The sequence below is a fragment of the Barbus barbus genome (genome assembly GCF_936440315.1).
Source record: "Barbus barbus genome assembly, chromosome: 14".
NCBI classification, from domain to species: Eukaryota; Metazoa; Chordata; class Actinopteri; order Cypriniformes; family Cyprinidae; genus Barbus; species Barbus barbus.
Window position 1 is genome coordinate 10,007,699 of NC_136742.1, and position 13,189 is coordinate 10,020,887.

The 13,189-nt window shown below is 37.3% G+C and overlaps 2 protein-coding genes across 2 annotated transcripts; one reads left to right on the plus strand and one right to left on the minus strand.

The window, feature by feature from the left end:
- Positions 1 to 775: 775 nt before the first annotated feature.
- LOC306880163 (proteasome subunit alpha type-6-like) lies at positions 776 to 8,532 on the plus strand. Its single transcript, XM_079433491.1, has 7 exons — positions 776 to 1,147; positions 1,937 to 2,031; positions 2,359 to 2,440; positions 2,527 to 2,682; positions 6,030 to 6,208; positions 7,641 to 7,735; positions 7,964 to 8,532. Exons 1-7 carry the CDS (start codon positions 1,072 to 1,074, stop codon positions 8,019 to 8,021), a joined length of 741 nt encoding a protein of 246 aa, XP_079289617.1. The 5' UTR covers positions 776 to 1,071; the 3' UTR covers positions 8,022 to 8,532.
- A 1,368-nt stretch (positions 8,533 to 9,900) lies between these two features.
- On the minus strand, positions 9,901 to 12,383 carry LOC306880019 (NF-kappa-B inhibitor alpha-like). Its single transcript, XM_079433284.1, has 6 exons — positions 12,018 to 12,383; positions 11,297 to 11,402; positions 10,989 to 11,196; positions 10,783 to 10,871; positions 10,434 to 10,691; positions 9,901 to 10,320 (listed from the first exon to the last, which is right to left on the minus strand). The coding sequence occupies exons 1-6, from the start codon at positions 12,257 to 12,259 to the stop codon at positions 10,288 to 10,290; spliced, it is 936 nt and encodes a 311-aa protein (XP_079289410.1). The 5' UTR covers positions 12,260 to 12,383; the 3' UTR covers positions 9,901 to 10,287.
- Between the last annotated feature and the right edge of the window lie 806 nt (positions 12,384 to 13,189).

The following is a 13,189-nucleotide window of genomic DNA, read 5'->3' on the forward strand; positions in this document are numbered from 1 at the left end:
CCACATTCTATTTATAGTCATCATTTTCCACTTATAGTGGCTTTATTTTGGACAGTGACCATTATGAGTGTTCTGGTATTTACACGCTTCCAGATTCACACCATCGCTAAACTTGATCTGCGCTGGTACCTGTGGAGAGGCTGTGAGAGAGCAGGAAACAGCTCTGACATACTCCCACAGTTTAACTCTCTTAAGATTAATTGGGTCACAAGGGGATTTCAGTGTGGTAGGTGTTTTAGAAATGGCCCTTCCAATTTTGGTGCATTTCTTTTGTGCTTTAGTCTATGATAAAAATACAGCTCTATTACTGGGCTGAAATAAATAAAAATACACATTTAATGCTTCTATTTTTTTTTGCCTAGTCTACTTGCCTTAAAGCATGTGATTTCTCTGCATGAGCTATTCTTCTAAGAATCAAATACCAAAACCTAAAGGAAGTGAGTTGAGATAAGTTTGAACCATTTTCTCTGAAACAGAACATTCTTATAGATTAGATAAGAGAACATTCACAACCGTGTGACAGGACAGAGGTTTGAGGTCAAGAACATTTCACCTCAGATTCATAAATATGTATTTAAGAGATAAAAGGTAGAGGTAAGATCATCTTTGATAAGATTATTAAGGTCCAAATGTCTCGCTGGCTATTCTGAGAATATGCACAGTGTGAAAAACAACCACAAATTATATATGGAAACTGATGTGTAATCAATTTTAAATCAGTTCATTAAACGTTCTAATCAGAGTTTAAAGAGCGTTCGGGTTTTTAGAGATTAACATTTTTATAGAGTGGCAATATTTATGCTTTTAGAGAACTGGAAAACTTTTCAGGTTAACTGCAAATGCATTTTCACAAAATGCTCTTAAAAGTGCGTAAAAAGTCATGGAAGTAGCCTGTACACATATTTATATGGCCTTTAAATAAATCAATATTATATTACCTGCAAGTACAGTTAAAAATAAAAAATAAAACAGTCAGAGAAACCGGAAAAACAATCCTCTGCTTCCGGGTCACTCATTCTGTGTAGTCTGCAGCACTTTTGCGATTTTACGGCTAATACATTTGTTTTAAACATGTCCCGGGGTTCTAGCGCGGGGTTTGACCGTCACATCACCATCTTTTCTCCGGAGGGGAGACTTTACCAAGTAGGTGAGTACAGACGGCTTTATTTGGACTTGAAGAAGAGCTAGTAAGTGCACAGTCATGTCGCTCGCATTCACTCTCTCTCACACCAACAGTTGAACTCATATTATTATTATTCTGTCACATAAAGCGTCTTCTACCTGTATGTGTGTATTTTTCTTGTTCTAGTGTATATATATATATATAAAGTCCCATTTAGTCTAGTAGCTAGACCGTTAGCACTAGCAGAGAGTGAGTGGTGGAGAATAAGCTCATTAAACATTAATGCAATCATTTTATCCCACATTTACTGATTTCAATTCAAAACTATCTTATAAATGTGTAGTAGTTGATTTAATGCGACAGTGATGTGCATTGATATATGTTGCTGAGGCACTAACATAATTGGTTGGTGAGATTTTCTTTACAAAAATGTACCCCCCAAAATACCAGTTTTATTGATAATAACTTATGTAAACAACAATATATATTTGAAATAGAACGGTAGTATCAGGTGCATTAATAAGTAAAAATAATAATAAAAATGAATCAAAGGACCAGGTTTTATCTTGTAAATCATATTTGAGTTTTTCTTTTTTTTTTGTATAAGCTAAAAACTCTTTGTAAGATTCACAAATAGCTGTAGGTAGTACATTGTTTTGATTGTTAAAGCATAATGGTGGAATATTATATTTCTTTAAAACCGTCTGAGAAGTGAGTGTTGAAGCTTATTCCCATTAAGAAATGTGCCTAATTTTGAAATACATTTGCTAGTAACTTTTAACCTTCTAAATAACTTTTATGAATTTTTTACAGAATATGCATTCAAGGCCATAAACCAGGGTGGTCTGACATCGGTTGCTGTTCGGGGGAAAGACTGTGCAGTTGTCGTCACACAGAAAAAAGTCCCTGTAAGAATGCTGTCATGTACCCTTTTTCCACTGAATTTAGGCCTGGTTGTCTGAGAAACATCTCTCGGAATCGGCCGCCGTTTCACTGATTTGAGAAATAAACAATGTTGTTATTGGCTATGTTATAACCTGCCCACAAACAACGCGACGCATGCAAACATTCATTTGATTTTGAATTGGTTTTAATTCAGATTTTTCCAACCTGTAATGTCTTTTTGTTTGGTGGAAACATGCAGAAATGTTGGTGGAAAGGGTGACTTTTATTAATGTTACTGGAAGGTTCAGTTCCAGTGGTGCTGGTGATCTAAGACCATCTGTGTTTTCCAGGACCAGCTGCTTGATTCTTCCACTGTCACACACTTATTCAGAATCACAGAGAACATCGGATGCGTAATGTCAGGAATGACAGGTACAGATCTCATCCACATTGAGAGTCATTTTCATGATGTCTGCTGGAACTAATGAGCTCATTAATGACTTGTGTTTTGCGTTCAGCTGACAGCAGGTCTCAAGTGCAGCGAGCTCGCTATGAGGCTGCCAACTGGAAGTACAAGTATGGTTATGAGATTCCAGTAGACATGCTTTGTAAAAGGATCGCTGACATCTCTCAGGTTTATACACAGAATGCAGAGATGAGGCCGCTCGGCTGCTGTAAGTCAACACTTTCTGAATTATTAACACACACATAAAGTAGTTTAAAGGGGGCATGTCATATTTTCTGCCAAAAACAATCCTTATTCAGAAAGATTTTAAATCAGAGCAGAAAGTCTTACATTTATATCTTTTTCTCACAATACAAATATCTAAACATCCTTAAATCAAGATACATTTACTTGAAATGAAACATTAAGATATAAAGTCTTGTATTCTGAGAAGTTGAACAAAAAATAAGTGAGTTTATGCTTGAAACGGGAACCAATATCTGTCAGCGGGATCAGAAAACATGTTTCCCCTTTCAATTAAATCTATTTTTCTGAGCGTATTGGCAGATATTTGTTCTTGTTTTAATCATACTCTCACTTCAATTTGATGAATTTCATAGAAAACAAGTTCTTATCTTTTGTCGTTTTGCTTCTCCAGTAAATCTTGATTTGAGAATCTATAAGCATTTGGACTGGAAAACAAGATACTGTTTCTTTTCTTTTTTTAATACAGAGAACATTATTTTTGCTGTGTGTAAACATTATTTCCATATTTAATGGTTGGAAGCAGATGTATTCAAGTCTTAAGTTATTTTTATGAAATTAATGTCAAAGTATTGGAGATCTGTTGGAAGTTGTATTTTTTTTTTATTTAATTTTAATTTAGATTTAGAGAACATCGACACATTGTGCAGCGTTCTTTTAGTATCATTGAGATACTATTCTAGTTTTTTATTAAAACTTACGCTTCGCGTCGCGGCCGCATCACCACCTCGGGTGTGCATTATTTTTCTAATAATTCAACGGCCCGTCGTCAATTATTCCTTACATATATATATGTAGTTTTATAGTTATTTTAGTACGTCTCTTTAAAATGAAAAATGTTTTCCAGGCAAATAGGTAAAATTAAGTTTAAGGGTTTATATATATATACTGCTGCAATGTGTACTTTCAGTCCGACTTCTCTTAAATGTCCCGAGACAGATCCCTACCCTGTTCAGAACTGAACTGGCAAGCAATTCCAGCTGCAGCGTTGAACCGAGTCTCTGCATTATCCCATCTTCTCTTGCATTTGTCTTACGTGGGCGACCAGCCTTTTTGGGGACCTGAACAAAATAGTGTCATTTTAAACCTGCAATATTATAGAAATTACAGATTTGGAACGACCAGCTTCTCTTGCAGTGGCTGAAAGTGATGTCGTTTTGGCCTTCATTTGGACAATCTCCTGTCGCAGGGTTTCAGTCACCTTAGAACAGAATGTCACATTTTATTATTAGCCGTTTCATTCATTATATATATATATATATATATATATAATGAATGAAACGGCTAATAATAAAATGTGACATTCTGTAGTTTTGTCTCATATTCATATTTTAATCATATTTGTAAATGTCTCGACTCCACAGCCAACAGAGCAATTTTGTCTTTACTGCTCCAATACTTTTGGAGGGCACTGTATATATATATATTAGTAGGAGTCAAAATTAGGGAACAACCTATCATTTCCTAAATTTCGAGGTCAAATATTTAGTCCTATTTGAAGTTACCCTAATGTAGAAGAGCAGTTTAAGCACATTTCATAAAGTAATTGTATTCTGAAGCGCAGAATCAAAAACTTCAGTGAGATATTGGAAAAAGAACTCTGATCAAAATTAGAGAACACTTACAAGAACCTACAAGTTATTGGTGTTAATTTGGCACCTGGTGCTAATTTCCTTAGTTATATGACAAACCCTATTTAACGGGCTGCATTCCTCCAATTTTCCCTGAGATTGTAAGATGGCGGGCTGTTCTAAGGTGACTGAAACCCTGCGACAGGAGATTGTCCAAATGAAGGCCAAAACGACATCACTTTCAGCCACTGCAAGAGAAGCTGGTCGTTCCAAATCTGTAATTTCTATAATATTGCAGGTTTAAAATGACACTATTTTGTTCAGGTCCCCAAAAAGGCTGGTCGCCCACGTAAGACAAATGCAAGAGAAGATGGGATAATGCAGAGACTCGGTTCAACGCTGCAGCTGGAATTGCTTGCCAGTTCAGTTCTGAACAGGGTAGGGATCTGTCTCGGGACATTTAAGAGAAGTCGGACTGAAAGTACACATTTGCAGCAGAAAGAATAAAAAGGCTAGGCTCACCTTTGCTGAGTAGCATGTTGTATAGAGAGAGGAGAACTGGTCCAAAGTTCACTTTAGTGATGAGAGCAAGTTTAATTTATTTGGGTCTGATGAGAAACTTTGTTCGGCATCAAACTGAGGAAAGACTGAACCCAAAGTGTGTAAAGAAGGAAAGGTGGAGGAGGACGTGTTATTGTTTGGGGGATGTTTTCTGGGGGGCTCTTATACAGATACACTGCAGAGTGAATTCAAATGTTTATCAGAACCTCCATCAGCAACATGCAGTTCCTTCCCTGCAATCGTCTCCCAAACAGCCTGCAATTTTCATGCAAGGCAATGCCCCCATCACACTGCAAAACAAAAGTAGGTTCAAGCAGTTCCTTGAAGCTAAGAACATTGAAATAATGAAATGGCTATGCCAGAGTCCTGATCTAAACCCGATTCAAAATCTCTGTAAAGTCCTTGATGACAAAGTAAAGGCAAAGAAGCCCACTACAGTCACCAAACTGAGGAAACTGGAGGAAGAGTGGACCAAGATTACACCAGCGCTGCGTAGGGCTGTGTATTGGCAAGAATCTGGCGATACGATACAGGGGTTGTGATACGATACATTGCAATACTGTAAGCAAGGCGATATATTGGGATATTTCTTATTTTAGGAATAGGATATATATTTTTTTAAGAAAGCTGTCATTAAGGACACACCACCATATGCAAACCTTAGCAAAAAAATAAATAAAAATAGTTTAACCAGAACACACTGGGATCTGCATTTGCAATAATCAGTCCCTATAACATTCAGCATTATTGAACCACTTTTTGTGCAGTACGAGTAAAGGGGGAAATATTCAAGTGCTTGCACGATTCTTTAGTTAAATGCATGTATAAAATGTATTTTATAAAAATATATATTTATAGACTCTACTTTAAAGGTTCACAGTTTGTTTATAATTGTGACATACAATGTCATAACATTTGATCTGAACAAAAAATTCCATCTGCTTGCAGGATTCCTAAAGGAAGCTAAACAATTGTAAAACAATCAAATAAATACAGAAGTTAAACATTCTCAGAACTTTTCAACTTGGATTTCACAGGTTTTTCAGTTTGTATTTATGTTCCGCGTGGAATCGCCGAGACCGCGACGCGAGCACCGAGTTTTAATATTGCATGTTGGTTGTTTGTGTACAACTTGCTGTACAAAGTTCCTTTATTTGTTGTGTTGTGGTATCTTTTCCAGGCATGATTGTAATTGGTGTAGATGAGGAGCTCGGGCCACAGGTGTATAAGTGTGACCCAGCAGGTTATTACTGTGGCTTCAAGGCCACGGCTGCAGGTGTCAAGCAGACAGAGGCTACAAGCTTCCTGGAGAAAAAAGTGAAGAAGAAACTTGACTGGACCTTTGCGCAGACAGTTGAGGTACAAGAAAGCATTTGATACTGCTTCATCAAAATGAATTCCTGCTGCTAACATTGCCCACATCAACACCTCAGGGTGTTTAATAGATCTTTGTCTAGTCACCATAGCACCGGTTCTTTGGAATGGAAATATCAACTTCCTCTAAACTTGCTTTGCTCAATAATGTAGTTAAAGATATTACAGAAAGGATTGGTTATATATGCTTGCTTCCTGATTTCTTACACAATTTCTTTGTTGACAGTATTGCTAATCTATGTATTTTGAAATCTACGAAACAAGGGAAGGTTATATATATAAACTACTAGCTACTTAAAAGGATAGTTAATCCAAAAATGAAAATTAATTAATCTATCACCTTCATGTTGTTTCAAGCCTGTAAGACCTTCGTTCATCTTCAGAACACAAGTTAAGATCATTTTTGATGAATTCCAAGAGCTCTCTGACCCTCCATAGACAGCAAGGACACTACCACGGTCATGGTCCAGAAACGTAGCAAGGACATCGTTAAAATAATCCATGTGACATCAGTAGTTCAACTGTAATTTTACGAAGCTACGAGAATACTTTTTTGTGTGCAAAGAAAACAAAAATAACGACTATATTCAACAATAGGGATGTAACGATTAACCGCGAGCCGGTTGAAAATCGATTCAAATCGGTTGAGATGCTACACAAATCGCGATTCAGTTAGGGGTAGGAGTTTATATGAATGTATGTCTGAGGGGAACTTACTGTCTTTAGAAAAGTTTAGATGGTATTTTTCATGAATCGAATCGTGATCTCAAAATCGTGAATCGAATCGTGAGTTGAGTGAATCGCTACATCCCTATTCAACAATTCGTCTCCTCCACGTCACCCTATAGCGCCATTTTGTAGTTATCACATACATAAACAACGTATGCCATTCTGTGTCAGCAGCACCGTACGCGGATACGTTGTTTACGTTGTTTATGCTTTGATCTGAACGTAAACGGGAGGAGATGAATTGTTGAAAAGTCTTTTTTTTTTTTTTTTTTGAGCTCAAAAGTATTTTCGTAGCTTCGTAAACTTACAATTGAACTCCTGATGTCACATGGGTTATTTTAACTATATCCTTGCTACGTTTCTGAGCCTTGATCGTGTAAGGATCCTTGCTGTCTATGGGAGGGTCAGAGAGCTCTCAAGTTTTCATCAAAAATTGTGTTCCGAAGGTCTTACGGGTTTGGAACGACATGAGGGTGAGTAATTAATGACAGAATTGTAATTTTCGGGTGAACTTTTAAAATGAAATAATCAATTTACAATAAAAATAGATTTTTGATTTTAGGATGTGTGCTGTTTTGAACTATTGTATATACATCCTAAAGCCAAAAAATCTATTTTACTGGATTATCTGTGTGTTTAATTTAATTTAATTAGTAGATTTGCACTAATAAACCATTTCCATCCACAGACGGCGGTCACTTGTTTAGCAGCTGTTCTGTCGATCGATTTCAAGCCATCTGAGTTGGAGGTAGGCGTCATCACGGCAGAGGATCCGAAATTCAGGTGGGTGGAAGAACAGTGTTCACCATCTGCACTCTCTTCTACAGAAAATCACTTCTAGAAAGGCAGTCGATAGCTTCAGTATTGATATTCATCAAATGATGCAACATGGCTCATTTATGTCACATTTGACGTGTCCGAATGCCAGATGTGTATTATAATTAGAGCGCACTGATTATGTTTTACACGGTTGTGGCACCTAAAATGACTTGCTCCTTCGCTCTGTTCCAGGATTCTGTCAGAGTCAGAGGTGGACACTCATTTGGTGTCTCTGGCTGAGAGGGACTGAAAATCTCCAGGGTGCTGCTCACAGTATTGAGATACGTAGGATCCCGTTCTGAGCTTTTGTTCTTATGTAAATTCCCCGTTCCATTAAATACATTTTGAGAAAAATATTGTTAAGATTCCTGCTCTCTTCGTTTCTCTTTTTCTTCTCGTATAGCAGAATGATTGTTTTACTGGGGGAGTCCCCATCATGCACATTTTTCATTTTCACTGGATCCTGTTTTCCCTAGCTGATTTGACAACAGGGAAATCTTTTACAAACCTGTTTTTCATTTCGTAGAATTCTTTGTGAACTTTGAGCGTCTTAAGTGTAACAAGAGTCAAGTAGGGCAGGCTAGAGATCACGCACGGAACGTCAAACACGTGCTTTTGAGTTTAATCACACTGATGATCTGAGTGTTTTTCCTTAACCAGATACTACTCATCTTTGTGGTTTAACTGAAAATATGAACAAATATGAATTAAAATTTCTGTGGAGCTCTCATAGTAAATCTGATCCTCAAATACGTTTGATTAAAAAAAACAATAAGACCAGAAAATAATTAATAAATACTTTCAGCAAGGATGCATTACATTGATCAAAAGTGACAGTAAAGACATTTATAATGTTATAAAAATTTGTATTTTAAAGAAATGGTCTTTTCAGAATTCTGAAAAAATGTTTCACTGTTTCCATAAAAATATTAACCAGCACAACTATTTTCAACTGATGATAAAATGTTTCTTGAGCTTCAATCAAGCATATTAGAATGATTTCTGAAGGATCATGTGACACTGAAAACTGGAGTAATGATGCTGAAAATTCAGCTTTGCATCACAGAAATAAATTACATTTTAAAATATATTCAAATAGAAAATGGTTCATTTAAATTGTAATAATATTTCACTATATTACTTTTTTATTGTATTTTTTATCAAATAAATGCAGCCTTGTTGAGCAAAAGAGACTTCTTTCAAAAAAAATATAGATGTATAAACATATAATATATATATATATACAGTAGCCAACATTTGAAGTGGATCAGAAAAAGTTGTCCTAAGACATGAACGCTTTTAGGTTTTAGGACAATTTTGATGAAAGTATTCAACATTTGAAGTGGATCAAAATCTTTCATCAAAAGTGTCCAAAAACCTAAAAGCGCTCATGTCTTAGGACAACTTTGACGAAAGGTTTTGATCCACTTCAAATGTTGACTACTATATAAATATAAATATATATATATATATATATATATATTGGAATGGAGTTGGAATTCACCTCTCACCATGTGACAGTGATGAAGATGATTACGATGTATGTCACATTGAAATCTTTCCAATGGTTTTAATAGTATGATACTCATTGTCAGGAGAACAAAGCTATGGAATTTCCCTAAAATTCATGATTCCTGGCTCATCCGTCTCCATAAACATGATTAATGCCTTTTTAACAAGAGCGCTATGACTTCGAATTAGGTGGCGATCTGAATAATCCATAAATTGCACTGATCCATCATGTGTTTGTGGATGATCTGTTCATACAGACACACACATAATGTAATCGTAGCAATGAATATATAACCTCCAGTGGTCGGTGGTGTTCATTTCTCTTTCTTGTGGGGAACTTCGTACTGAGCGTGAGTCAGATATTCATGACTCCATTTTAGCAGACCCAAGGAATTTTATTCAAACTATAGTGACGCATCTATGCGACTCATGCGTTCCAGAAAGGAAATGAGTTACTGTACACACCGAGGGCTTTTTTTCTGAACCGACACTATGGGCTGGTATTCCACCACTACAGGGGTTTACATGTTCTTTCACAAGTTTCACAACTCAGAAAATTTCCAGGCCTTCTGAAATCACTCCAGCACATTCAATACAAGAAACACCCCGACTCAGAATTCGTGTCACTTCTTTTGTTTTTAATGTAAAAATATTTTCAGTGTCATATATAGACTATAAACCTTATCAACAAGTGTTTCATTTCACATATTTACAAATATAAAAATATATCTCTATATATTCACAAAATATACATTTTCCCAACTCTTTGGTTTCAAAAATATTGGTAAAGGTTTTGGTCCAGCTATCTTTGGGGTTCTTTCCATGTTGAACAGCACCACCGCTATCATGCCCCCGTGAGGGGCTCAGCTCTTCTTTTCCACTTTAGCGGAGTCCCATCAAGGGATTGACTTCCTGGGATATGGTGCACCCCGTCCCAGACCTTGAGACAGCACCTACAGCATTCGCTGCTTTGCATTATGGTGAATGTTGTCCTGAGGGCCAGACTATCTCCCACAGAACTGGATGTCATCATACATCTGTTAAAAAAAATGAGAAAGATGTATAAATATAAATGATAGTTACATAAAATGAATTTCACAACATCGAGATGGAATGTAAAATGTAGGAGAGGTTTCTCAAAGAAACTTACACAATCTTCATCAGACAAACACTCCTCATCGCTCTCCTCGGACTCGCTCTCTGGCATCGCTCTGAGCTCCTGAGCCGTCCGGTTGTAAAGCTGCTTCTGGATCTCGCTGTCCAGTCGGCCGAAGGTCAGGTGGTACGGCGTGTATCCACCATAGGTTAGACTGTTAACATCTGCTCCCAAAGCGATGAGTGTGCGCACCAGACCCAGGTTCTGCAGGTCCACGGCCAAATGGAGTGACGTACGGCCGCTACACTGCTCCTAAACACAATAAATCTTACATTAGTTCTCCTTTCAAGCATATATAAGAGTCATTTGTGAAGCTGGAGAGTGGTTTAAACTTATACCGTACCTTTGCGTTTACATCCGCCCCAAGCTGGACCAGACTCTCCACCATTGAGAGGTAGTTGTTAACGGCTGCTATATGGAGACACGTGTGTCCTGTAATAGAAAAAGAAGGATTGTATTTTAAAAAACGGCTTACTCAAAATGATAAGAGACTTGTTTCATGATTAAAAGAATCACAGTGCTGCGATTTTACTCCAGACTATGACTTACCGCTGTAGTTTGGGAAGCTGAGAATGGAGTGCAGATGCTGGGTCTGAATCTGAGTCAGTACTGAGAAGCAAGCTAGGGAGCCTCTTTTGCAGGCGATGTGGAGGGCTGTGTTTCCACTCTGATCGACCAGCCGTGGATCACAGCCGGCCTTTAGCAGTCTGTCCACCATGTGTGGCTGCTCTGTGATGACGGCGAGATGCAATGCAGTCTGGAGATGGAGGTTGGATGTTAGTCAGGTTTGGAAAACCAGCTCTTTGAGGTGGATTGTGTGTAGTAGTGAGTAGTTGTGTGTGTGGGAGCTCAATTACCTGTCTTTGGTTGTTCTGTCTGTTCAGGAACGGGTCGTTCTGACACTGTTTGAGAATCTGGGTGGCATAATCTTCCGCCTCGTGAATGATGGCAAGGTGAAGATACCTGGAAAATAATGTGGGAGGGTTTTTTTTTTAGAAACTATTTTAAGAACACTCTCATGTGGTTTAGCAGACACACACAGTACGAGCAGGCGGCGTTTCGCAAGAATGGAGTTTTGAAGGTTATTTCCAACCAGTGTGGCTCCACACATCTGATACAGTATCTGCGCTTGGCCGCGCGCCAGGGACTTTCCTGCCTGCGCACTTTGTTTCTCAAGCGCCTCCCACTTTGGGCGCTTCTCCAAAACGAGATTTGTTTACTTCCGCACTTTAGAGATATTTCGCCAATTAAACTATTTGCATAACTTCTCGAAAAGGTTATTGAACGCATGTTTTTTTTCTGTTTACAATTACAGTAAAAATTGCTCAGTTGGACCCAATGGAAAATGTTCTAAAAATATTGTAGCCTACTTCATTATTTTTAAGGGAATAGTAATCTAACAATAAATGCTTTGTTTCATTTAATGTAATCAACAATAATTTTAGACACCCTAAAGTAGGTTTTGTTCACAATTGTTGCAAGTTGCATTAAATAGGTCAATTTCTGCACTTTTTTAAGGCTATATAAGAAACTTGCATTGCATTATTTTTATCTTTAAAAAAAAAAAGTTACACTTACGTATCTCCATCCTCAGTGACTTCTTGTGTCCAAGATTCACACGTCTCCTTTGGATTCGCAATCGGGTCTTCAAAACGCAAAATCTCCATTTCTTCCACAATTTTCATATACTCGTCCTCCTTTAGCGAATCCACGCCGCTGTCGACGCGTTCCTCCAAGTGTTGCATTCTCCTGTTTTTCATATCCATTTCATCCATATCACAATCCTGAAAGTTTGTCATGCCAGCTCTGTGTACATCCATCTTGTATCGCAGTCAGCAGTAAAGTGTGCACAGAGTGCGGCGCGGTGGCGCTTTTATAGCTGCGCCTCCGGTTCCATGCTGCAGATCGGGGGATTTCCATTTGTAACTATCTTAACTCTGCTCTGAGAAGGGGAACTCGTAGCGGGCTTTTATTGAGAGAATTTCCCTCAAGATGACTCCGCGAAGTAAGAATGAAAATCTGTATTTTCCTATTACACATTTAAATCTACCTGGTACTCAGTAAGCTAATGACAAGAGAGCTCATGAATGAAAACCATGAGGAAGGGGACTATTAATAATGCAGGAAATATATATGCAGCTGTAAATAGCATTTGATATCAACCTTATTTTTGTTTGTTTGTTTTCGGTACAGTGACCCTAAAAAGTGAATGTCTTTGCATGATATAACAAAATATACCAATTGTCATTTATTTTGAAGAAATATAACAGAAATATGACACGTTTCAATTTATTCATTATATATATATATATATATATATATATATATATATATATATATATACACACACACACACACACACACACACACACACATATAAAATTTTCAGATTTGCAAAAGTATGTGGTTATTCTGTTATAGGACGCATGTGGGAACTTACAGGGGAACTGAGTTCAGACATTCACTAATAATCACCTTGACCATTCTGTATCTGAGAAACACTGTTGGACTTCCTGTTGGAAAAATTAAAGGTGTCTAGAATTCAGTTCAGTGGTTGCATGCAATTACAAAAACTTCTGAAAAAGGGAAAATCCTAGAAATAAATAAATCAATCAAAATAAAACCCTAATGTGTTTGTTTGCTTGCAGATGCGCTTGCTTAGATTCAGAAATTATTAGTGTGACAAATGTTCAAATACTCTTGGAGCTTGTCTATAATTCCTTACAATGCAAAGTTTTTCTACAAATTTT

Coding starts and splice junctions, on each gene's coding strand:
- LOC306880163 (XM_079433491.1), top strand. CDS start 1,072: ATGTCCCGGGGTTCTAGCGCGGGGTTTGACCGTCACATCACCATCTTT. Junction 1,148..1,936: donor GGGGAGACTTTACCAAGTAG/GTGAGTACAGAC, acceptor AATTTTTTACAG/AATATGCATTCAAGGCCATA. Junction 2,441..2,526: donor CGTAATGTCAGGAATGACAG/GTACAGATCTCA, acceptor TTTTGCGTTCAG/CTGACAGCAGGTCTCAAGTG.
- LOC306880019 (XM_079433284.1), bottom strand. CDS start 12,259: ATGGATGTACACAGAGCTGGCATGACAAACTTTCAGGATTGTGATATG. Junction 11,403..12,017: donor GTCACTGAGGATGGAGATAC/GTAAGTGTAACT, acceptor ATTATTTTCCAG/GTATCTTCACCTTGCCATCA. Junction 10,872..10,988: donor CAGCTTCCCAAACTACAGCG/GTAAGTCATAGT, acceptor TTTCTATTACAG/GACACACGTGTCTCCATATA.